The 24,728-nt window shown below is 42.8% G+C and overlaps 1 protein-coding gene across 1 annotated transcript in view; it reads right to left on the reverse strand.

Moving 5' to 3' along the window:
- Positions 1 to 1,262: 1,262 nt before the first annotated feature.
- The window catches only part of Slc7a14 (solute carrier family 7 member 14), a 122,412-nt gene continuing 98,946 nt past the window's right edge, over positions 1,263 to 24,728 (reverse strand). The window contains exons 5-8 of the mRNA XM_004834585.3: positions 24,398 to 24,544; positions 21,546 to 21,754; positions 18,839 to 19,716; positions 1,263 to 1,806 (exon numbers count right to left, since the gene is read on the reverse strand). Coding sequence (XP_004834642.2) covers positions 1,484 to 1,806; positions 18,839 to 19,716; positions 21,546 to 21,754; positions 24,398 to 24,544 — 1,557 coding nt within the window. The 3' untranslated portion in view covers positions 1,263 to 1,483. The remainder of the gene's footprint in view (positions 1,807 to 18,838; positions 19,717 to 21,545; positions 21,755 to 24,397; positions 24,545 to 24,728) is intronic.

The raw sequence follows: 24,728 nt of genomic DNA on the forward strand, positions 1-24,728 counted from the left end.
GTTTTGGACAACTTTTGGCAGGATAATAAATTGAGGAGAGGGAAGTCAAGAAATTTGTTGTTTTGTCCCTTCCAGAAAATTCTCACAAAGATTTCAGCTTGATTAAAATCATAGTCTTCACATACATGCATTCACATACACACATACTTCACATACACAACTCAATGCAGCCAGTGGGAATCCTTGAAATCCAATAGTAGAATTTACAGCCCATGTGTTTTTTCCTGTTTCAGAGAAAATTCTTTTAAGAATCCTTATGGCCCCAATTTAGACCTTATCAGGTAGATATTTCCCTGGGCTTCAGTGAAGCTGCTTTGGGAAGTAATAGAGAGAAATATTCTCAAAAGTAAGCTACCCCAGAGGCATAAGGTTCAGAAGTGAAATGTGATCGCATGGAATGTAATTACCTAAGTAACAGTGCTTCAACATTTTTTTGTTTTCAATGTAGCACCCACCAATCAAGTGGTTGCATGTTTCAAAAAAACCCCACTACAGAATTTATAATTTTAGAAATATGAAGTAGAATTTGCAATGTGATCTCAGTGGCTGGGTCACTTCTCCTTGCAAAGATTTTTATCTGATTATAAAACAAACGGCTCACTTCTTCAAGGCATATTAGTGCCATGAAATCATGCTTCACCTTTGCCCTCCGTCATCATATCAGCAGGAGCTCAGAGTCTGGTATAAGGGAAGGCATGACAGACAGTTAATTTCTGCCAATGCCCTTCTGGCCTTCATGGCGAGAGATGGTTATTTAATTTTCTTTCTGGGCATTTAAGTAGAGCTTTGATGGTGCTTCTTACCATATTATTGGGTCTGAATCTAAAACCTTTGTGGAAATGGTCTGAGAGTCCTTTCCTTTGCTGGATCCTAAAACACTGTTTGGAAAATGGGAGGAAAAAAGGAAGCATATGTCTTCATATGGATGGAAAAAGGAAGCATGTGTCTTCTCCATGATGTTTTTGGGGTAAGTCTGTTCACTGAGGAAGGGCTGACACTCACCTGCTCACACTGACCTGGGGAGCAGTGCTCAGCCTGACATGCTACATAGTTTTGCCTTTGTGCTCGCAGGTGGCTAAAATGCTGCCCACATCCACCTGCTCTGTTGCATCTCCAAAAGAGCTGCAGCCTCTCTGGGGCCTCAGAAGCTGGCCCCTTGCTTCTTGGGGATCTCAGTAAGAAGCAAAATAATTCAACCAGTAAAGCAAAGGCCTGGGAAACATTTGCCACCATTGCCTCTGCTGGTTGCACATTAGATAAAATTTCATATATCCTCTTGTTTATTCTTTTTCACAAGGGAACCAGTTAGGAGCCCTAGGTTAAACCCTTCTTTAGAACCATTCTGATGAGCAAAAATAGCAAGTGATAGGCTATGACTAGGGATTGACTTTGGGGAAAAAAGAGTGAAAAAAAGTTCACCTTCTAGCCCACAAGTGAAGTTGCTGAAAACCAATCATCATTTCTACCCTCTGTATTTTTATGCTTACTCTGGAGAGTAATCTAACTCATCATTTGCAATCAGGGCCTCTGAGTTCTGTTTGTGTTTGCTTTTGCTCTTCGCTTTGCTACTTGTCCTGCTATTTGCCTTCGAATCTGACATCTGTTGGTAATAGAAGCCTTTGTCTTCAGCAGGCCCGCCCCAGTTCTCCTGGCTCTCGATCTCTGTGGCATAGGAGAAACCCTCCTCCACCGAGAAGGGGTCGTCCACATCGTAGCGCTGGTATGTACTTTGGTGCAGGGCCTCCTCCCGGGCGCTGATTTCCAGGGTGCTATTCCAGATGCCGTACCCAAAGTAAATGAGCACACCTGTGGGGGGAAGGTACAGGTGAACAAACATTGCTTTGGGATCCAGGGCACTGTGGGGAGATCACTTCTGATGGTAAAACCAGAACTGGAGGCCACATGTATTCTTTGATCTACACGGTGTTTTGAATTAGATGTCATTTTAAAAATGGAGAAGTCTTACATTAAGCAACCTATATTTATAGCTTCCTCTAAAGTTGAAGAAGGACCTGAAAACCTTGCACCAACCTTCCTGTGTGGGAATGTCTGGCTAGATGTGAGAATTTGCTGCCTCTTTAGACAGGGCGCAGGCCCTCTAGGTCATGAGTGTCCCCACCTCCCCTGCTGACATCTAGTTCATTAGTCTTATATAGCTGCCTGCCAGGAATTTGCATTTTCTGCCTTGGGTTAAATATTTGTGGATCAGCAACAGTATATCCCACTTTCTCATAACATTTTATTATCACTTGCCTCCACCTAGGGATTCCATCTCATTTTGCTGTTTAGCAACATGTATATATTACGGCCCTTATACATTAAGGCCCTTGGCACATCTTTTTAGACTGTGTTCTACTTTTTAGACTGCAGAAAACTGGTACTTAATGTTTGCTAAATGAATGAATGAGAACTGTTGATGAGCCTGAAATTCTCAGTGCAAATTCTTTCTGCTGATGTCATTCTATCCAAAGGAAAGACATCCTCCTAAATAATATGTAGCATTCACAGGGAGGTAATGTCTCATTTCCGTGATTTTTGGCAATAACATACAAAAATTGTTTAAGGCCCCCATTCTTCACTTTAAAAAGTCCATGAAATTCAGGGCCTGGAAAGCTGAGAACCAGAGACATGGTGGTCATAGGGCACAATGAATAAGAGTGCAGGCTCTAGATTCCAATGCCACCCCTATCACTATTAGCTGTGGGACTCTGGGCCCATTATTTAGCCTCCCAGCTTGCTAGTCTGTAAAACTGTGAGAGTTAGAGTTAGAACACTGGGTCACTTGAGGATGAAATGAAATAAATGGAGATTCTCAATCTTGGCTTTGATACTCAAGCCTCACCCACCATTCGAAATTCTGATTAAATTGGTTTTCTGTGCAACCCAAGCACAGGTGTGTTTTTAAGGCTTCACAGGTTATTCAGCCAAGACTGAGAATGCCTGGGATAGACTAAGCCTGCTACACATCCTGCACTTTTCACTCAGGCCATGGCATGGCCTGGCTTCTGGGGTCCACTCAGTTATGGAGCTTCCTTCAGGCCCTCAACACCCTCTTCTGAGTGGCACCACCCCCTCTGCCTTTGGTGTCCTGTGCCATCTGCTTGGTTGTTTGCTTAGGACCACAAGTCAAGCCTGCTTTCTAGCTCTGGAGCTTGAGAAATCTTGCTCCCTTTTGATTCTGAAGTGTGTCTTTTTAAGCTTGGATTTCTCCCTCTTTGTCTGAAATGACTTTCTCCCAAACCCCTCCTGGGCAACCCCCCCCACCCCCCAAGTGAAATCAACTTTCCAGGAGCCAAAGTAAGCAGAGATTTATAGTCCTAATTGGTAATAAATTCTAGAGTTAATCATTAGCAGATGTAGCTCTTACTGCTTAAATAGCAACTTCATCTTTTTGATCATGAGTCTTTAGGCTTTCTTGTCTAGGGGGGTGGCCATGGGGGATAGTTATTATCCTTGTGTAGAGCACAGCACATTAAGGCCTCTTCTAAAAGGGCCAGTATGCTGATTCTTGGAGAAAGCCTCTGAAGCATGCCTGAGACTGGTGAATGAATTTCAAGTAACCAAGTGGGACCAGTAGGAATACACTTTCTTTTACCCAAATTTGCTCTTTGGATTTTCTTCTTTGGACATCAAGGCAGGTGCCAAATCTTGCTTCCAACTTCTGCTCAGATTTATTGTGTCAGTTCTTTTCTTTTTGATCCCCTTCCCTGACCCCATTTATAGATGGTCCATTTCCCTACTGGACTTAATACCCTTTTTTCCCTTTCCCTGCAGCTTCCTTCCTCTGTGACTACACAGGTCACTCCACAGCCCAAGCACTGGCTTAATTTCTATTCTTCAGACCTTCTCTTGCTCCCACCAAGTATGTGGGCATCAGGTAGATTCACATGGGAATTCTCTAAAAAATGTGGTGAATTTGATCAAGGATATTTGAGGTGGAAACACTCTAATGATCATCTCTGTATTCTAGTGCTTTCATTTTACAGAAGAAGAAACAGAGGCTGGGAATGCTAGGCAACTTGCTTGGGTCAGAGAGGACAGAACTGGCCTTGTGCGCGGATCAAGTCCCTCGCATATCCAATCCTCCCACTTCCCTGCCTCAGCAGGTTTATAGACCATGCTCAGTACAGTAGATAGTCAGGAAGAGTACAGCTCTACAGTTGTTCTCTGAGAGTGGCCAGGCCTGGAAGGAACGTGTGTGTGTGTGTGTGTGTGTGTGTGTGTGTGTGTGTACTATTACTTTGGAGAAAGCAACCTGTGAAGACCATGAAGACCACATAAATATTTATGGATCTTTTAATGTTTGCTCCAGCCCCCTACAGTTTCAAAGGTGTGTCACGCTGTCTTCAAATACACATTTCGAAGAGGGCTCAGCTGTGTGCAGGCAGCTGGCTCTGGCAAAGCCATTCTTCTCAGGATTGGTTTGCTCTCTGCCTTTATCATTTTTGCTGGCCCTTGAGTCAATACAGGAAAAGTGGTACGAAGTAGAAAAGGATGGGAGAAAAGATGAAATGGAGAGGGACAAAGAAACAGAGGTGAACAAATGAAGGGAAGGAGCGAGGGAGGAAGAAGAGACACATGTACGACATTTGTCACACATAAACAAGGGCTTTGTGTGAGGAGTCAGCAGCTCTGCTAAAAGCCTCCTGTGTGGCAGCAGGGTGTTTTGTTTCAGCTCCCCTTTTCAGCTGGGTTGGAGAACTACACATGAGGTAGTTTTTGAAAATGTGGTGGGGATTCTTGGAATCCTGAGTCATCTGAACTTCACACACCTCTGGATGAGTTCCTGCGACAACAGGAACGAGGCCACACATTTCTTCCGAGGGGCTTTCAGTGTTACACAGATGCTGTTGTGTTTAGACTTCACCTAACCTGTTTGGGAAGGGGTGTGTGTGTGTGTGTGTGTGTGTGTCTGCTGATTATGTGCAACTCACACAGGAAACAAAGCAGAGAAGATAAGGGGACTGTCCACAGCAACCTTGTGAGTGGCCAGACTATGAATCCTTCCAGGTCTGCTTATCCCCTAACCCAGGAAGCTTCTAGCTCTCCCATTTCTTCCATCTACCAGGGGAGGCTATGAGGTATAGATCGATGGGAAACAGCTTTGCACTTTTCTACTTCGAAGAATTTCAAACATGTACAAAATTCAGTGACTACAATGACTAGTCCCATCCCCAGGCCCCACTCCCTTCTCCCCTTCTCTTTAGATTGATTTTTTTTTTTTGGTACTGGAGATCGAACTCAGGACCTTGGGCTTGTGAGGTAGGCGGCTGCACCACTGAGCTAAATCCCCGGCCCTTTAGATTGTTTTTGAAATAAATCTCTTCTATCATAGGTTTCATCTGTAAATGTTTCAGTATACATTTCTAAAATAAACTCTTTCAAAAGCATAATTTAGAATCGTCACATTTAAAAATTAATAAGCATTTCTTAATATTATCTGTTACCAGCAGTATTGAAATTTCCCTGAATTATTACACACACAGGGGAAATCTTTCCATCTTACTAGGCTATATACTTATCTCAAAGTTGTCATCATTTATTTGAAATCATTTCTGGGCATTGTTGTTTAAAACTGCTATTGGAACTGGTACCATATTTTTTGTAAATGCTTATAGACAGCAAAGTTCTATCCTTTGAGGGTGGATTTGATGACTGGTGTAGACCAGAGTTCTACCAAGCTTCAAAAATAAGGTCATTAATTAATACATAAGATTAGTTGTTCTGCTTGAATATTTAATCTTTCCTTTTCTTAAAAGGCAGAATTGCATTGCAATTACACATCTTATATCTGTCATAAATTATTCAAAAGTAGGTGTGATGGTAAAAATCAGAAGGGAGCCAGCTTTTGGGTTGCAGTAGGGTCCTGGAGGCTTCCCTGGTGGGGTGAGGTTGTTTTTTTAGTTGATGGGTCACATGGGCTTCCCGGCGTGGTGTGTCAAGCAGTTAGGCACAGGAGTGTATCAGCATTTTAATGCAAACGTGGCTGTACCAGGGGATACGGGGCATACGGTGAATGCCAACGCTGCTCAAAGTAATGGCAATGAATTCAGGGGATATGGGGCATACGGTGAATGCCAACCCTGCTCAAAGTAATGGCAATGAATTCTATGAAAGGCTGAAAGGAAGGTAAATATTCAAAGAGAAGCTCTGATTTCTTTTCCAGATAAAATTCCTTGGTGGAGAATGTGCCTATGAGAGGATCAAGCTGGACAAGATCAAGAATCACACCTGTAGGCTGAATCAGCCCACTGCAGACAGGCAGGTCTGCCCACGCCCTATCAAGGTCCCCAGTCATGCAGAACAGGCAGAATCAGCCCGCACCCCGGCAACAATCCACTGGACCCACCCCCCCCCCCCGCTCCTCTGTACAGCCACCTGGTTCCACACTACAAAGACGCAGAGGACACCAGACCACCAGACCACGGTACTGAGTCCTGCTGCTCCGGGCCCAGAGGTAGGGGCTTCTGAGCCTCCGTCCCACTGCTCCTGGTCCAGAGGGAGGCGCTTCCCCGCCACCATCCCTCCTGCTGCTCCCAGCCCAGAGGAAAGGGCTTTTGGGTCACCATCCCGACCACTGCTCCCGGCCCCTGGCCCACCTCTCCCAGCTCAGAGGAGGTAATCCGTGCAGGCGCCAACAGCCCCCACCCCAATTAAAATGAGAAAACACTTAAGTCTCAAAACCAGATTTCCAGATCACCTACAGCAACCCCAAAGGGAAATAAGATGGAACACTCTAATACTTGACCACCTGGACCCACTGAACTGGCAACAAAAGGGGATCTGGTAAAAATGAAATGAGAAATAATTTCTCAGATAACAGGAGACATTGTGCCCCTAGTGCAAGATATGATTAATAAATCTAGAGAGGAGCTCAGGAACATGATGGAATCCCAACACAGGAAACAAATGGAATCCATAACACAGATGCAAATAGATTTCCAGGAGATGAAAAACTCCACTGAAAGTCTACACAGCAGAATGAGCCAATGTGAGGACAGAATTTCAGATACAGAAGATAAGATTGCAATTAATGACCAGGAAAAGAAAAATTGCTTCAAAATTATAAGGGAACATGAGAAATCAATCCAGCAGCTGCTAGATGATGCAAAGAAGAATAACATAAGACTGATTGGAGTCAATAAAGAAACAGGAGAGAGTGCAGATGACATAAAAAATCTCTTCACAGAAATAATGGCAGAAAACTTTCCAAGCAGGGGAAAAGAGCTTGACATACAGATAAGTGAGGGATATAGGACTCCAAATAGACTTGATCAAAAAAAAATCTACACATAGGCATATAATTGTTAAGATTCCAGAAACACAACAGAAGAACAAAGTTCTACAAGCAGTTAGAGAAAAGAAACCAATCACATACAAAGGAAAGCCCATCAGAATCACAGAAGACTTCTCAACACAAACCATCAAGGCAAGAAGAGCTTGGAGTGACATATTCCAAGCCCTCAAAGAAAACAGCCTCCAACCCAGATGGATGTACCCTGAAAAACTATCTTTCAAAATTGATGGAGAAATAAGATACTTTCATGACAAAGAGCACCTTAGGAACTTTGTGAATACCAAAACAGCACTCCAAAGAATTTTACACAATATGCTAGGAACAGACATTGAGGATCACAACCCCAGGAAGCAAAACAGAATGAACCCATCTGGCACAACAAGAAATTAAATGTAAAGGGGGAGAACCCAACAAAAAGAAAAAGTCATGGCAATGACAAGTCAATACATTTCAGTTATAACCATCAATGTTAATGGTCTCAATTCACCAATCAAAAGAAATAGACTGGCAGAATGGGTCAAGAAGCAAAATCCAACAATATGCTGCATACAAGAAACACACTTAATTCAAAAGGAAACTCATAGACTGAAAGTCAAAGGGTGGAAAACAATACTCCATGCAACAGGAACCCGAAAAAAAGCAGGAGTAGCTATCCTCTTGGCAGATCAAGTAGATTTCATACCAACACTGATTAAGAGAGACGAAGAAGGACACTACATCCTTGCAAAGGGAAGAATCCAAGAGGAAGAGATGACAATCATAAATATCTATGCACCAAACACTAGTGTGCCCAACTATATAAAACAAATACTAAGGGACATGAAAAGTCATATATGCACTAATACAATTGTAGTGGGGAACCTCAACACCCCACTGTCACAAATAGATAGATCAACTAGACAAAAAATAAGCAATGAAATACTAGAACTCAATAGAACTCTTGAACAAATGAACTTAACAGGTGTTTACAGAGTCTTCCACCCCACAAAATCAGAATACACATTCTTCTCAGCTGCACATGGGTCATTCTCCAAAATAGACCACATACTCACACATAAAACATGTTTAAGTAAGTGCAAAGGAATTGAAGTTATCCCCTGTATATTATCAGACCATAGTGCGATGAAATTGGAGATCCATAGCAAAAGAAATTCAAATAGTTTCATAAACATGTGGAAATTGAACAACACACTTCTGAATAACCATTGGGTCACAGAGAAAATTAAAGAAGAAATCAGACAGTTCCTTCAATTAAATAACAATGACAATACAACATATCGGAATCTATGGGACACAATGAAAGCAGTCTTACGAGGGAAATTCATAGCAGTGAATACACATATTAGGAAAACAGAATGAGCCCAATTAAACTACCTGATGCTGAACCTCAAGCTTCTAGAAAAAGAAGAACAGGACAACCCTAGAGCTCATACAAGGGAGGAAATTATAAAGATCAGAGCAGAAATCAATGCAATGGAGACTAAGAGAATGATACAAAAAAATCAGTAAAGCCAAGAGTTGCTTCTTTGAAAGAATCAACAAAATTGATAAACCCTTAGCCAACCTTGTCAGAAAAAGGAAAGAAAAGGCCCAAATCCATGCAATTAGGAATGAAAAGAGTGAAATTACAACAGACTCAGCAGAAATCCAGAGGATCATCAATACCTACTTCCAGAACGTATATGCCAATAAGATGGACAACACAGAAGAAATGGACAGATTCCTACATACATGTGAATTACCAAAGTTGAACGAAAAAGACATAAAAATTCTGAACAACCCAATGTCAACCAATGAAATTGAAAATGTATTTAAAAACTTATCAATTAAGAAAAGCCCGGTCCCTAATGACTTCACTGCTGAATTCTACAAGACATTTAGAGAGGAACTGCTGCCACTACTGTTTAAACTCTTCAATGAAATTGAAAGGGAAACAATACTCCCAAATTCATTCCTGGAAGCAAGCATCACCTTGATCCCCAAAGCAGAGAAAGACCCAACTGAAAAGGAGAACTATAGGCCAATCTCACTAATGAACATAGATGCAAAAATCCTTAATAAGATACTGGCAAACAGAATGCAGAAGATCATCAAGAAGATCATACACCCTGAAAACTCTACAAAAAATTGGAATAGATGGTCTCTACCTCAATCTGACAAAAAGCCATCTATGAAAAACCAACAGCCAATATCATACTAAATGGTCAAAAATGGAAATCCTTCACACTCAAATCAGGAACAAGACAAGGATGTCCACCATCACCACTCTTGTTCAATATAGTTCTGGAAACATTACCCATGGCAATTAGACAAGAGAAAGAAATAAAAGGACTAAAGATAGGAAATGAAGAAGTCAAATTGTCATTATTTGCAGATGACGTGATACTGCATATAGAAGACCCCAAGAACTCCACCAAAAGTCTTCTAGACTTAATAACCAAATTCAGTCAAGTAGCTGGTTACAAGTTCAACACACAAAAATCAATAGCTTTCCTCTACATGAATGACAGATTCACTGAGAGAGAAATAGGGCAAATAATTCCTTTCATAATAGCATCCAAAAAACTGAAATACCTGTGAATCACCCTAACAAAAGAAATCAAAGACCTCTTCTTTGAAAACTATAGCACTCTGAAAAGAGAGATTGAAAATGATATCAGAAAATGGACAGACATCCCCTGCTCCTGGGTAGGAAGGATTAATATAGTGAAAATGGCCATACTTCCAAAACTGCTATATAGATTTAATGCAATTCCAATTGAGATCCCCGCAGCATGCTTCATGGACCTTGAGAAAACAATCCAAAAATTCATTTGGAATAAGAAGAGACCCAGAATAGCAAAAGCAATTCTAGGTAACAGAGACATGGCAGGGGTTATCATAATCCCCAATTTGCAACTCTACTACAAAGCTACTGTGATAAAAACAGCATGGTACTGGCAAAGAAACAGACCTGAAGACCAGTGGAACAGATTAGAAGATGCAGAAACAATGCCAGACACACTCAGCCATCTCATCTTCGATAAAGGAGCCAAACACCCTCACTGGAGGAAAGATAGCCTCTTTAATAAATGGTGCTGGAAAAATTGGGTTTCAACTTGCCAAAGATTAAAACTAGACCTGTATCTCTCACCATGCACTAAACTAAAATCGAAATGGATTAAAGATCTAAATATTAAAATAGAGACTCTGAACCAGTTGGAACAGAGGTTAGGTAGAACTCTTGAAGACATCGGTGTAGGAAAATATTTTATGAACAATATCTCAGTTGCCCGTGAACTAGCACAAACAATCATCAAGTGGGATCTCTTCTTATTAAAAAGCTTCTGCATAGTAAGAGAAACCACCAGCAGTGTGAAGAGACAACCCACAATGTGGGAAAAAATCTTCACCTGCTTTTCCTCAGACAAAGGTCTACTATCTTGAATCTATAAAGAACTTGAAAAGATCAGACCTCCCAAATTTAAAGCCCCAATCTGAAAATGGTCATCTGAAATGAACAGACATTTCTCAGACAAGAAAGTAGAAATAGCAAATAAATACATGAAAAAATGTTCAACATCACTGGTCATTTGAGAGATGCAAATGAACACAATGTTGAGATTCCACCTCACTCCAGAAAGAAGGGCTACTATCATGAAATCAACCAATAACAAATGCTGGCAGCGCTGTGGGGAAAGAGGAACCCTGCTCCACTGCTGGTGGGAGTGTAGACTGGTGCAAGCACTGTGGAAATCAGTATGGACACACCTCAAAGAACTAGGACTAGAAGTCCCATTTGACCCTGCTATTCCACTGCTGGGGATCTTCCCCAAAGAATTAAAAGAATCATACCACAGTGATATATGTGCACCCATGTTCATAGCAGCCCAGTTTGTGATAGCTAAAACTTGGAAACAGCCCAAATGCCCATCAACTGGAGACTGGATAAAGAAAATGTGGTTTTGTTTTTATAAAATGGAGTACTACTCAGCCATAAAAAATGAGAAATTAGAGACATTTATAGCTAAGTGGATGCACATTGAGGCCATACTCTTAAGTGAAATAAATAGGATACACATGTATAAATACTGAATAGTTTCTCTTGTGTGAGAAACGGAAAGTGTAAATAAGGACTAAATGTATAATAGGTAATGTGAAATAGGAAGAAAAGGAGCAAAGGGGAAGGAAGTGGGAGGGCTAGGGGAAAGGATAGCAGGGAATGGGATTAATATGAGAAAATGAAAAAATAGCAACAAAATCTTTGTAAATAGGGAGGAATGGAGGGGTTGAAGGGAGGGCTGGGCAAGGGTGAAAAATAAGAACCAAGAGAGACTATGTAAAGGTGCAAATTTCCAATGATGAATGCCATTATATTGTATACCTAAAATGTACCAATGATTAGAATGAATAATCAATAATGCAAAATAGGAAAAAAAGGTCCAAAAGGGTAGGGGTATTGGGAGGGTCAGGGGAAAGGAAAGAAGTGAAAGGAAAAATGATGAGAAATAGAAAAAATGGAAATAAAGTCTTTGTAAAATAAAAAAAGAAAAAAAAGGAATCACACCTGTAGCAACTGAATGGGTTTTCTTGATGTAATAAAATATGTTGCGATCTTAAAGTCATTTATAAGTAAGAACTGCATCAGCCATCATCACAGAGAAGTTAAGAACTGCACAAAAAATCAGCCTTTGAAATAGCCTCAGAACTCACATCTCTCCAAGTAGAGGGCTGTTCCCATTCCATCCAGGGGCCTCCAGGCAAGGTTTAGGAATGTCATGCCTGCCTTCAGATGCCAGAGCACCTGGCCATCACTAACCAAACACCTGCTCACCTACTTGTGCTGATTTACCTTTGCAAGTTAAGCAAATGACCCCAACCCTATAAACTTAGGGTGGGGGAGGCTTGATCCTATGAGACAAAATCTAGAACAAAAACTCAACTCTGAAACAGATTGAGTGACATAAGTAAAAATAGCAGATTTCCAACTCTGCAGGCACAAACTCAGGTTTAAGAGCAGGTACCTTATCTCTGGGACCTCTTGTCCTCTACATGTAGCTCCAGGCTTAGGGCCAAGGTAGGCAGCCTCCTGGTCTCAGGCTAGGTGGAGCTGCCTCTTCCTGGGGTGCATTTTCCACAGGAATCTCTGCCTGCTGCAGATAGCTGAGGCCCTCTGCTATGCCCAGAGACCTTTTCTATTTTGATTCTCTGAGATAGACTTTCCAAAACAGACATTTGCCAATGTAGACATGGAGACTGGATGGTAATGAGAAGATGTCCTTTCCACCCACTGCAATCTCCACCATCTCCTACTCTTACTCATTATTTTTAAAAGTACTACTCTGAGTCCTATTGATTGTAATAATAGCCAGATTTGTTTAATATGGTGTGGCCAGGAAGAGCAGGCTTTGGATGCAGTTAGGGGAGGAGGACATTCTGTCCCTGGCCCTGTAACAACTGATCTAATGTGAAGTCATGTGACTTTATACTCAGTTTCTCATCTGCAAAATGGAATTAGGTACCCTTATTTTATCTGAGATATATAATGGCCATAGCTGGTAATGCAATTTTCTTAAAAGAATGTGAAAAAAATCCAGCTATATGAGTCAGCGATCCAATTCTAACTCTACAGATACTCAAGAGAAATGTGTCCACATGTCTACCAAAGATAGGTACAGGAATGTTCACAGCAGCTCTGTTCTTTACAGCCCCAAACTGGAAACAGCCTAAGTTATTTAGGAAATGGACAGATACGTGGTGGCGTACTAACACAGAGGGAGACTAGCCAGCAATGAAAAGGAACAATCAAAAACTGCAATAGGGTGGGTGAATGTCACAAAAATAATGTCAGGGAAAGAAGCCAGTTGCCCTTTGTGGGTGGGGTTGAGAGTCTGTTCTAGGTGCACTGCTCATACTGGCACCAGGGCCTTCCATGTCTGCCGTAGTTCTCTCTCTCTCTCTCTCTCTCTCTCTCTCTTTTTGTCTCAAAGGCGGGTCAACATTTTGGCTTCTACTGCAGTAAAGCCCCACCCTTTCCTGTCCCTGTTTCTCCATGTCCAGCACAGTGTCCTCTGTGCACCCCCTCCATGCTCCCTCCTTCTTGGAATCCAGCCCTGTTGCCATCCTCAGCGGACCTTCCTTATTTTTCTTGCTCTTCTGAACATTATTTTGACGTTAAAAGTGCCAACTGTTTTATCCTCTGCCACCAAGGAGAATTTCAGACTTGTTTATGGGAAATATTGTCAAGAATTCGGTGCCCTTTCAAGACCTAGTTCATGGCCTTTCTCATTCCCTCTTCTTCTGTTCCTCAAAGTGGCTCTTTCTGGTCATTTACAATAAGATTCCAGGTACTAGATCAAGTAAAGATCATAAGGGCTTGTATTCTCTTTAGAATATTTATGTTTTGGTATAGGATTCCTGAGCTCACTGCCCAAGTCACAGACAAATTTGGTATGTTCTCTATATCTATAGACAAAAATTCATTTTCCTCAGAAGGACTAAAAAACTTCCAAATGAAAACTTGGCAGCTCTCAGGGTAAGGTGCCCACAGGCTAGGCTACCAGATGGTTAATTAATGATGAAGGCCCACAGGGAGGGGTAGATCTGAAAGACAGGTGTGGTGCTCCCACCATGTCCCTGCTGGTCTCATATTCCCTGAGACTCTGCCCAACCCCTTGAGATGATCTTTTACAAATTTGCATTATCTAAGAGAAAAAGAAAATGAAGGGTGCTTTGTGTTCACTTTGTTGGGATTAAAATCATTTACTATATATTATTTATCTCATCTGAAGGAAAAGAAAAGTGTTGGGTAAACTTGTTGGAGACTGTGCTTTATTTTACTGAGTTAAGTTTTTCTGAAGGTCAAAAGCTTAGCAGTACATTGTTATAAAATACTGTAATTAAGATTCATTTAGAGAACACTGGATAAAAATGTGTCTGAGATGATTATCAAGTTATGACTCAGCCCCACCAGTGAAATCTTTTAAAAAAGTAGCTGATGTTTTACAAGAAGCTCCATTTAAAACTATTTTACTGTTCTTCCCAAGAAAGTTATATTGTGTGTAGAAGGATTAAAAAGAAAGATCTGATGTTTTGGAGGCATAGAAGTTTAAAAGTGGGACATTTATTCTATAAGATCATTAAAGATTTTATAAGCCAATTTGGACTTGTTAGATGGATATATTTTTACATGGAAAAATCTGTTTTTGAAAAACAGTTTTTTAATAATTAAATTATCTGCCCTGCTTGCTAATTTCTTCTGATCACTACAGCAGTGACTCTCAAGTTTTGGCATGCATTAGAATCACTTTGGAAGCTTGTTATACCTTAAACCAGTGATGGCGAACCTTGCAGAGACGGAGTGCTACACTGCAACCCCAAACCCACTTATTTATTGCAAAGTGCCAACACTGCAATTAAACCTGAATACTGAGGTTTTAGTTTAGAAAAAAACAACTTGTACATTAACATCTTTTGTCTTAAATGAAAAACACAGTAACACGTGTGCCATAGGTTCACCACCACTGCCTTTAAGTGTCCCCAGAGATTCTGATTTTGAATGTCTGGGATGGAGTCCAAAATTGCACTTCTTAACTAGTTCTCCAGAGATATTGATGCTGCTGGCCTGGGACCATACTTTGAGAACTGTTGTAAATCTGGTTAAACATTAAAATTACTTGGAGGATCTCTAAAAGTACCCAACATTTGGGTACGGGATCAATTGAATCAGAAAATCTGTCAGGGGAGCCTAGGCTTAAAATGTTTAGAAGCAACCCACAGTATTACTGATGTGTAGCCAGAGTTGATAATCTCTGTTCTGGGCTAAATTTCATCATGTGGCTGCCTTCAAAAATCGTGTTATCAAAGCAATTAGCAGCAGATGCCCAGAAACAGTGGACTAGAAATCCTTTCCAATTGTGGGTTGTGGGCCGCACACTGTGACAAGCTGGGCTGTGCCTGTGCCCAGTGTCTGGCCAGCCCACCGGGCAGGGTGACATCCACTGAGTCAGTGCAGAGCAGTTTCTAGGGGGACTTTGGAGTCTGTGCTATCTGCACGGTTACAAAAGGCAGGCAGAGAGTTTTTCTCTGTCGCATAGAAGGGCAGCTGGAGTCTGTATAGGTTTACATTGTGTTCTGGCATTTAATAGCTAGTCTGTTCACACTGGCTGACAATGAATTGTTTTAGATTTTTAAAAGAAAGTGAGGAAATATTTCTTATTGCTTTCTTCAACATTTTCTCATTGAAGCCCTTCCAAAAATCAGTTCCAGGATGATAGAATGATCTGCATTTTTACAGATGAATAAATAGAGGCCCAAAGAAGTTAGGTGAATTTCCCAAAATCAAAAGGTATGGCAGAGCTATGATTTGAACTTGGTGCTGTTTAACTCCAAAGGTGAAGGCCTCTGCCCCCTCCCCAGTTGCAAAATGCCTCTGGTGCTTCAGAAGCTACAAATATTAGGCCATATCAGCTGTAGAATTTTTGAGGCTTAGTGAAAAATGAAAACATGAGGCCTCTTACTTAGAAATTATTTAGAATTCAAGATGGCAGCAGCATAATATTAAGCCAACCTAAGGACCCTGAGCATAGGTCATCCCTATAAAGCCAGCCTTGACTTGATGTGTTAATCACCACCAAACCTTCCGATCAAATAAGAAAGTCTGCTCAGCTGCATCTGATGGGGTGCTAGGAGCCCCACATCTGAGCACAGGAATACTGGATTCTAGTCATAGCCCTTCAGATGACTTCCTGTTGACCTCTGGCACATTGTCTCACTTCTTGCCGCTTCAGGTTACTCCTCTGTAAAATCAAGACGGGGAAGTGTGGGGAGTTGGTAGATCATGTCCACATCTCCCCAAGTCTCCTTATTTGTATGCTTAATTTTTTTTTTTTTTGCAGTACCAGGGATTGAACTCATGACCTTGGGCTTGAGAGGCAGGCAGCAGAACGACTGAGCTAAATCTCTGGCCCTATATACTTAATTTTTAATATATTGGTTATGGCCTCTGGCCCTCACCCCCTGAATTCTAATATTGGCTCTGCTAGATCGGGGCTGCCTGTCCTTGGACAAGCATCTCAGTTTCTTTATCTTTAAAAGGGAGATTGTTGTGAGGATTAAATAAATAAATGAAACAAATTCAATAAGTAAAGCCCTCAGAATGATGGCTGGTAGATAGGTGCTATTTTAGTGTTAATTATTACTATAAATCATATGGCACCTATATTGATGTTTTAAAAAGTAATTCACTTTTTAAATGAAAACAAATCTATAGTTTCTTCCTGAGCAAAAATATTTATGAAATCACAGATTCATATATATATATATTTTTTTCTAATATATTTGAAAATGTATAACTATAAAATATTCTAGAAAGTTCATTCAAATTCTTGTTAAAACCAGCTAAAATATCACTAGTGGAATGGGCACCATCCTGTGTGTGACATTGTACTTGATTTGAAAGCCCCTCCAGCTTTAATAGTCTGTGAGTGAATGAATCAGTCCATGTATATTGATGTATACAGCTTCATTCTCATCACAAATTCGTGACTAAAATATTTCCACCCACTTCAGTCACTTCTACCCAGAATAAACCCTTTCCATTGGTGAGCTATATGTTCCAGTGGAAAGTGTTTAAACTGCCATGAGAGATTGTGAATAGATTGTATAAATGGTGAGAATCTCAGTGAGTCAGTGGGGTTCTCTCAAGAAACCCCCCTAAAGTCCAACAAGGGATGACATTTACAACAGTGAAGAATTGGGACAATTGTTAACAGAAAGCAAGAGTGGCCCACAGAGGCAAGGAATCTGCTGAAGACACCGTCTTTCCTCTTATTACTATGCATTTTTCTGCTTCTCTCTATCTAAATCTTACCTTGTAGGCCTCATTCAGATTCTACTTCCTTGAAGATCTTTCTGGTTGTTTGACTTGCTTTTCTTTCTTTTCCTCTGAAAAGTACTTTATGCAACTCAAGAGGCAGTTCCTGAGCACATAGCATAGGTACCTATTCTAGGCACAGAGAGCACGGTTGAACACCCACTTCTCTGGCCTCAAGCCATGGATGGGTTGCTAATCCAGTCTCTGTCCTCTTGCCCAGGCCAGTTGATTCACAGGTATTTGTCTTTCCTTTCCTTTAGGCAGGGGATACTTAATCTATTACTTGCCTAGTTCTCAAAGTAATTAAGGACCAGAGACCCTGGGGTCATCAAGTTGTATAAGGGACATAAAACTAGTGACTAAGGGCCAGGCACGGTGGCACATGCTTGTAATCCCAGCACTCGGGAGGCTGAGGTAGGAAGATCACTGCAAGTTTGAGGCCAGCTTGGGCTACACAGTTCAAGCCTAGCCTAAACTAAATAGTGAGATCCTATCTCAAAAACAAACAAATAATACTGACTCAGAAGTTTAAAATTAGTCTTATCTTAGACATCCCTCTCGAGTTCTCACTGCATCAACCCCCAGCCATCTTATAAACATCAGCGATGGTCAGAGATAGTAAATGTGTAAAGCAAATACAATATAAATTGATCTTAAAGTAAGATTAGGAATCTTGGAAAAGATAAAGGACTTCTTGAAATCAACAAAAGTAAGTTTAGACATAGCCACATGGAAAGCTGTAAACCAATGAGGATCAGAGTCACACAGTTATTAATGGGAGAGGAGAGAAAATCAGCAAGGATGATGGTATTATGGGATTTTCCAAGAAGGTATGATTGAATATCAGAAAATGAAGAAAGGACCTTGGGAACAAGTGCAAAACTCTTCAGTATGTTATAAAAGTCAGTATGCACTAAGGGGATGTTGAATAGTGCCATGATACGGATTTGTCAGAAAAGTAATGCCCCAAACTCCACAATTCATGCTCTGTTCATTTAAAAAGTAGAGTGTGATGATCTTTTAGTTTTATCAAATGTGAGATAAATGAATTTCTTTATAATGTTTTGTTTCACAATTTTTAGTTTCCAAGACAGAATTCCAATCACCCCCTCCCCTTTAACAATATTATTTATGTTCCTCTTAATAATGTGCACTCACTTTAAATGAACTTTTCTTGATACTAATTATCATCACATGAGAAGAAACTTCAATAATGTGGTATGTAGTGAAATGACGGACTGATCAATGCCGTTCTACCAGAACCAATGACCAAGAACATAACAGGCAGAAAGGGGACAACTGGCTTTATTGACTCTAATGTAGAAAGCAGGGGTCCATAGAGCCAGCCAGGTTTCTTAAGAATGGAAGTACATAGGCCAGTTAGAAGGAAATGTTGGGATAAGTTTGTTCAGTTGGGTGCAGTGGTGTACACCTATATACCAGCTACCTGGAGCTAAGGCAGGAGGATTGCAAATTTGAGGTCAGCCTAGGCAACTTGGTGAGACTTTGTCTCAAAATAAAAATAAAAAGGGCTGGGGATGTATCTCAGTGGTAAAATGTTCCTGGTTCCATTCCTCCCCCAGGGGGAGGCGGGAGAAAGAAGAGGAGAAATGGGGCGGGGGGGGGGAGAGAGAGAGAGAGAGAGAGAGACAGAGGTGCTTTCAAGGGTCCAAAAGGAAGTTGCTTACCCACAAAACACCAGACTGCAAACCGGATCCATGTGATGGTGGAGAGTTTTAGCATGAGATAGATATTCACCAGCATGGCAAAAGCAGGCACAAAGGGGAGGCAGGGGGCCATATAGGGCAGCTTCTTGGGGTTCTCAGGCTGCTGCAGAATCACAAACACCAGGATGCTGATCAGCAGCACCATGAGAACAACCACAAGGATGGCCCACCAGCTCTGCCCTGAGATGTAGTCAGAACCAAAGATGATGAAGGAGCAGAAGACGAACATGAGGATGAAGAGCAGGAGCACGCAGATAGTCACTGTGTGCCCTGTTGCTGCTGTGGGCCGGTCCATTTTGCCTGGAAGGCCTAGCCAGATCCTCATGGTGTAGTATCGGGGCCCAATCAGCTTCTTTAACTTAATGAGATAAATGTTCTCAGATTCGTCTGCTTCTATGCCTGTGGTTATGTCCACGGTGCCGTAATTGGGGTGGCTGATGTTGTAGGTTGGCTTGTCTGATTTCCCGATGAGCATCTCATTGTCTCCCAAGGATGGCAGGTTCTTGGCCCCACAAGTGTTGGTGGCTGGGCCAGAAAACTCTTCCCCCTCACTCACAGGAGAACAAGCTTCCTTCTCACAGTCAGCCAGAATGCCTTCCTTCTTTTTGGTGTGCTCCTGAGACAAGAACTTGACAAAGCCATCAATGTCACTCTCAGGTTGGTATCGAAGAAGCAAAACGCAGACAGACACCAAAGTGTAGGCGAGAAGTGTGCCAATGGACATCATCTCTATCAGGTCTCTCAGGCTGACCAACAGCGAGAGGAGAGCGGCCAGGAACCCTGACACGATGCAGGCCACCACTGGTGTCTCTGTGTAGGAGCTTACGTGAGCCAGGAACCTGGAAGGCAGGTGTAAGCAGAGTCAGTGGTGTGTTACAGATGGGAACTGATTCTCACATGGCCAAAGTAGGGTACTAAGTGTCAGTAGGTTGGTGTGGTTAGCTCTTTCTGGTCTTACCCCTCCAATTTATTTTAGCACACTGCTTTAACTGGCTGCTCTTCCTACCCCAGAATTTGGCTCCTAGAATAGAATTTAGAATTCACTTAAATTCTTTGGTTTTGAGGCAACTTCCTTATTAAAGTTCCTACCCATCATGGGATAGGAAGAGTGGAGTGAATCTAGGCGATCCATTAGAGATCTAAATTGGAGTCCAAGCCTTGCTGTGAAAAGGAGGAAGTCACAGCCTGCTCGGGAATCTTTAAACCCGTGAATCTGCAGCATCAGCACCACTGTCAGCTTGTTAGAAATAGGTATGTTCTCAGATTTCACTCAAGATCTACTGCGTTAGAATCTCCGGGGGTGGTGCCCAGCATTAAAATGTCTCCAAAACTTTCAAAAACTTGAGACATCGCCATGTTACAAAAGTATAAAGATTTAGTTGGCAAGATAGTATGATAATTATGTGCTCAGGGTTAAAATTAAAGTCATCTAGTTACCATTTGAAGAAGGAAAGATGAACAAGGGTGACTGAATGGCAGGCATTTCTTTAGCCATTCCTGAAGGCCTTCTGGAGACCTCTGCCTTCCTTTCCTGCTCTGCCTCCTCCATCCTCTTCCATTCCTCCCTCATTTCCATGATTCACAAAGCACTGTAAATTTGCTTGAAGCTTCAGCATCTTTCCTCTTTGTTTTCTTTGACGACAGAAAAACCTTTGGATGTATGAAGCTGTCACACCTCCAACACTGTATTCCCTTCTTGATGTGCTCAGCGACACAGATGTGGCAGCTCTGAACTGGGGAAGTGCAGGGGGTGTGCAGAGGAAAAGAAGCCGAGGCTGACAGCCGGGGGCAGAGATAAGTTTCTGAGCCAGCTCACTCTGCACCCCTGGAGCTCCCTGCCTTGTCCTCCCATGGTAGGCCCTGGGGACCAAGAGATGGGGCCACGCCCCTCCATGCCATGGGAAGGTGGCCAAGTGAAGAGATCAAGAAGGGGGCTACAGTGATGGGGATGTAACAGCCTCCCACACTGGCACCCGCATGGCCAATGGAGGGGATTAGAACTGTCACTATATTGGTGTGGTTAAGAGTCTGTTTTTTGAAGTCAGATAGCTCTGGTTTCAAACCCTGGCCTGTCATTCAGCAGCTGGGGGATTTAGGGCCAGATATTTTTACTCCTCTAATTCCTGGTACACTCATCTGCAAAATAGAGTTATTGTGAGGACTATAAATGGGATACTGTATACAAAGCACCCAGGATACACAAATGTTCAATAAATGGTAGCTATTGTTGCTACAATTACTTCATTCTGTTCAGAGGGTCTTATTCTCTTTCTGATTGTTGATTTATTTTCAACTTCAGAGGAGCTGTGGAGAGAGGGCCAGGTACCAGGCTTCATAGGAATGGAGGCCTAACATGCACCTGTGACAGATTCTTCCTTCTTCCCCTGTGCAACAATTTGGCACCCACTACCTTCACAAGCAAAATACAATGCCAAGGAAAGGAGAAGGCAATTGGGGGAACATATTAGTTGATGCTGGATTGAGGAGGGACCCAGAGTCAAACTGAGGGGGCATTTCAGGGCATAGGCTCTTTTCACTCAGACTCTCCTAGGATAGCAGGAGATCTGTAGTTGATGTGAAAGGCACCTGTCAAAATTACTGCCAGGCTGACAATCATTCTTGATAGGTGCAGCAGAGCACAACACATTTCACAGAACATAGCCCTTACCTGAAAAGGAGCCCATCACCGGCCATGGCATAAATGACCCTTGGCATTGGGAAGAGGGAGCCCAGCAAGCTGACTGTCAATCCTGCAACTGACCCGATGGCCACTATGAATTTTGCAGCATAGAAGCCATGAGCCACAAACATCTCCATGAGTGGGGATTCGGTGTCAATGGCATAATATGGCACCATCAGAGTTAAGATCATACTCACCTGTTAAAACAAGAAAAGACATGACTGCAGGGAGGGCAAAGGAAGACACGACTACAGGTAGACTGCAGAGGACTGACTGTGTGGACAGATGGGCTGCATGGGAGGAAAGTGCTTTGCCACTAGCTGGCATGTGGCTTTATTTTAGACTAGTCAGTTGGCCTCTGGAACTCTTGACCTCCATGTTTTCTTTCCACATGGGACTTTAGTGGACTGGTCAAAATAATCTGTAAAGAGTACATATGGTCATTTCAGGTCTAAAGAAAAACTCTGCAGGGACTTCAAGACCATGGAAGCAGAACTACCCTGGCACTGCAATGGAGGCTAACAGTAACAGATGGGAAGAGCTGCCGCCTGTTCCAGAGGTGATCCTGGACATACTATCCATGAAGACAAGATTCTCAATTCTTTCATTCCTTCAGGGTCCTTCAGGATCAGGGGCTTAACTGTGCTCTCTCTTACTCCAAACACCAGAGATGAGATCTTGCAAGGTAAGTGCCTAGGAGGTCCACAGTCAGTCAACTGATGGGATCCCAATTGGGACTCTATTTCCACTTCTCTCTAGCTTAGTCCTGAGGGTTTTGTAGACCAACAAAGAAATTATGGCATCAGGGTGGGACTTGGTTCCACCCTGGGGCTGTAAGACCACTGTGGCTTTGCTGAACCAGGAAACTTTTGGCTTGAGACCATCAGGACCTGTCTTCCTTCAAATTCATAGACCTGCCTAACATTCACCTCTTCAGAATTAGCCCCAGAGAGTGGAGCGACTGGTGACATGGCCAGATAGGGAGCTTTCCCGGGCCTGTGAAGACCAATCCTGACATAAAGGAGAGAGTTCAAAATCTGAAAGGGAGAGGGTTGTCAAATGTAAGCCATTTTTTTGCCTGTGCCTCAGGAGCCAATAAATATCCCCCCATGAAACCATGCACCACTAGGGAAGATAGCAGGATTTACCATCACAATCCAGCAATTTGGGTCTTTTTATGGGATAGGCTGGCTGCCTGCTGACCAGTACAAGACCAAACAGTTCCTGAAGCACGGATACGGTCCACATAGTCTAAAAGAGAACATTTCCCAGGGACAGACGCACTTGTGACATCTCTTTTAGGGATGGGGTAGGGTACCCTGGAGAGAGTGGGATTGATAATTCCAATAAATCACACCAAGTCTACTGCCATGCTCAACCAGGTTGGATAAAAAGTTGGTAGATAGAAGTACACTGTGGCCTCTAAAGTGCTACTCTAAAGAAGGCATGGTGAGGATGGACTGTGTTGTTGTGTGCTGTATGTATGGTGCAAAATCCCTCCCCTGCAAGAGGAGGGGGAGGAGGGAGGAAAGGAGGGAGAAATGCAGAGCAGTTTTGGGACTGCGCCTCCTACTCTGCTACCCATCCCCCAACTTTCTGCCTGTAGGGTAATGACATGGATAGGATGAAGCCACATGTGTGTCTGTGCACAGAGAGAGGTGACAGTTGACCCATCCATAAAGTGTCTGGGTGGGCAGCTGAATTTCTATCAATCATATCTGAGGTTACACTCTGGAGCTTTTGTTTAGTTTCTAGAACAATTCTGCTTTGTAGCTTGTCTCAACCGTTAGTTGGTCTGACTTCCTTAGCTAGTAGCTAAGGATGACTGTTTTGGAAAGAGGAATGGCAGGGGTGGCATGCTGTACCCCCAGCTGCTGGCTCTTTCCAAATTGTGGTGACCAAAGTGGGTAGGGCCTTTAGGACCTGGGTGTGTGTGAATGTGTGCGCGCAAGTGTGTTTGTGTTCATATACCTGGAGGTTCATCTGCTGGTTCTCTGTATTGCCAGTGGCTGGTAGGGTGTTGGACCTGGCTGAGCTATTTCTATGACAGAAATTCTAGCATGGGAGTTGAGAGATGAAACATCAAAAGTGTATGGAGGAGGGCCAGGGATTTAGCTCAGTGGTTCCGCCACCTGCCTTGCAAGCGCAAGGTCCCAAGTTTGATCCCCGTTACCAAAAACAAAAGTGTATGGAGGAGGATTTCAGGGGATCCCGAGGAGACAAGGCTGAAGGCTTCATAATGAGGGCTGCATGAGGCAGGGAAACCCCAATGATGAGTTTGAGCTGGTGTGAAGATTCAGAGCAACAGTTGAAAGAAAGTGCATTTGCCCCCAGATTTTAAGGGAAAGAGAGTCTGCAGAGAACAATGTATGCTTTCTCTCCACTCAGTGGGAGCCTCGCCTCTTCACTGCTGGGAAGCTCCTGGAAGACAGAGGAGCATTGAGGGCTGTGCACAGAGGCCACAGTGCCTCTGCCTGCCGGTCACCCATTACTGCCAGCCTATGACCTGAGATCCTTGGACAGTAGCCCATCCCTGTCCACCATACCCTGGGGCAGCAGCCCACACCCGGAGCCTGGGCACAGGGAGGGGTAAGGATGGAGATTTGCCCAGGGCTGAAGCAAGGGTCTGGGGCTGCTTCATCTCCAGTTTGGAGCCCTGAGTTTCTTCTTATCATTGGTGGGTGGGACTATTGGGGCACAAGACACAATCATGCAAAAACCAAGAAGGCACAAGGAAAGCCCCACTTCCTGACAGAGGAGAGGACACAGTCCTAAAACCATATTTTAAGATCAAATATAAAAAGGATATGGGGAAAGTCCCATCAACATATGGTACTTACAGACACATATGCTGTCAGGCAGATGACCAGGGAGGCGGTGATAGCATATGGTATGGATGTGTTAGGATTCTTGGCTTCTTCTCCAGTGGTGGCAATGATGTCAAAGCCAATGAAAGCGTAGAAACATGTGGCTGCTCCTTGCAGCACCTGTATGGATGATGGCATTTATCAGGCTCAGAAGGTCAGAGCAGCACACGGTGTTAGACGTGACACCCTTGACTGCTCAATGCCTACAGATGTTACTGAGTGGCAGAGGGGATAGAGTGGTAAGAGTTAGTGCTAAACACCCAAGGGCTCATCTCTACTTTCTAGCTGTGTGAGCCTGGGGCAA

The sequence above is a fragment of the Heterocephalus glaber genome, unplaced genomic scaffold (assembly GCF_053883595.1).
Source record: "Heterocephalus glaber isolate CG9 unplaced genomic scaffold, H.glaber_assembly_v1.0 deba00001504, whole genome shotgun sequence".
NCBI classification, from domain to species: domain Eukaryota; kingdom Metazoa; phylum Chordata; class Mammalia; order Rodentia; family Bathyergidae; genus Heterocephalus; species Heterocephalus glaber.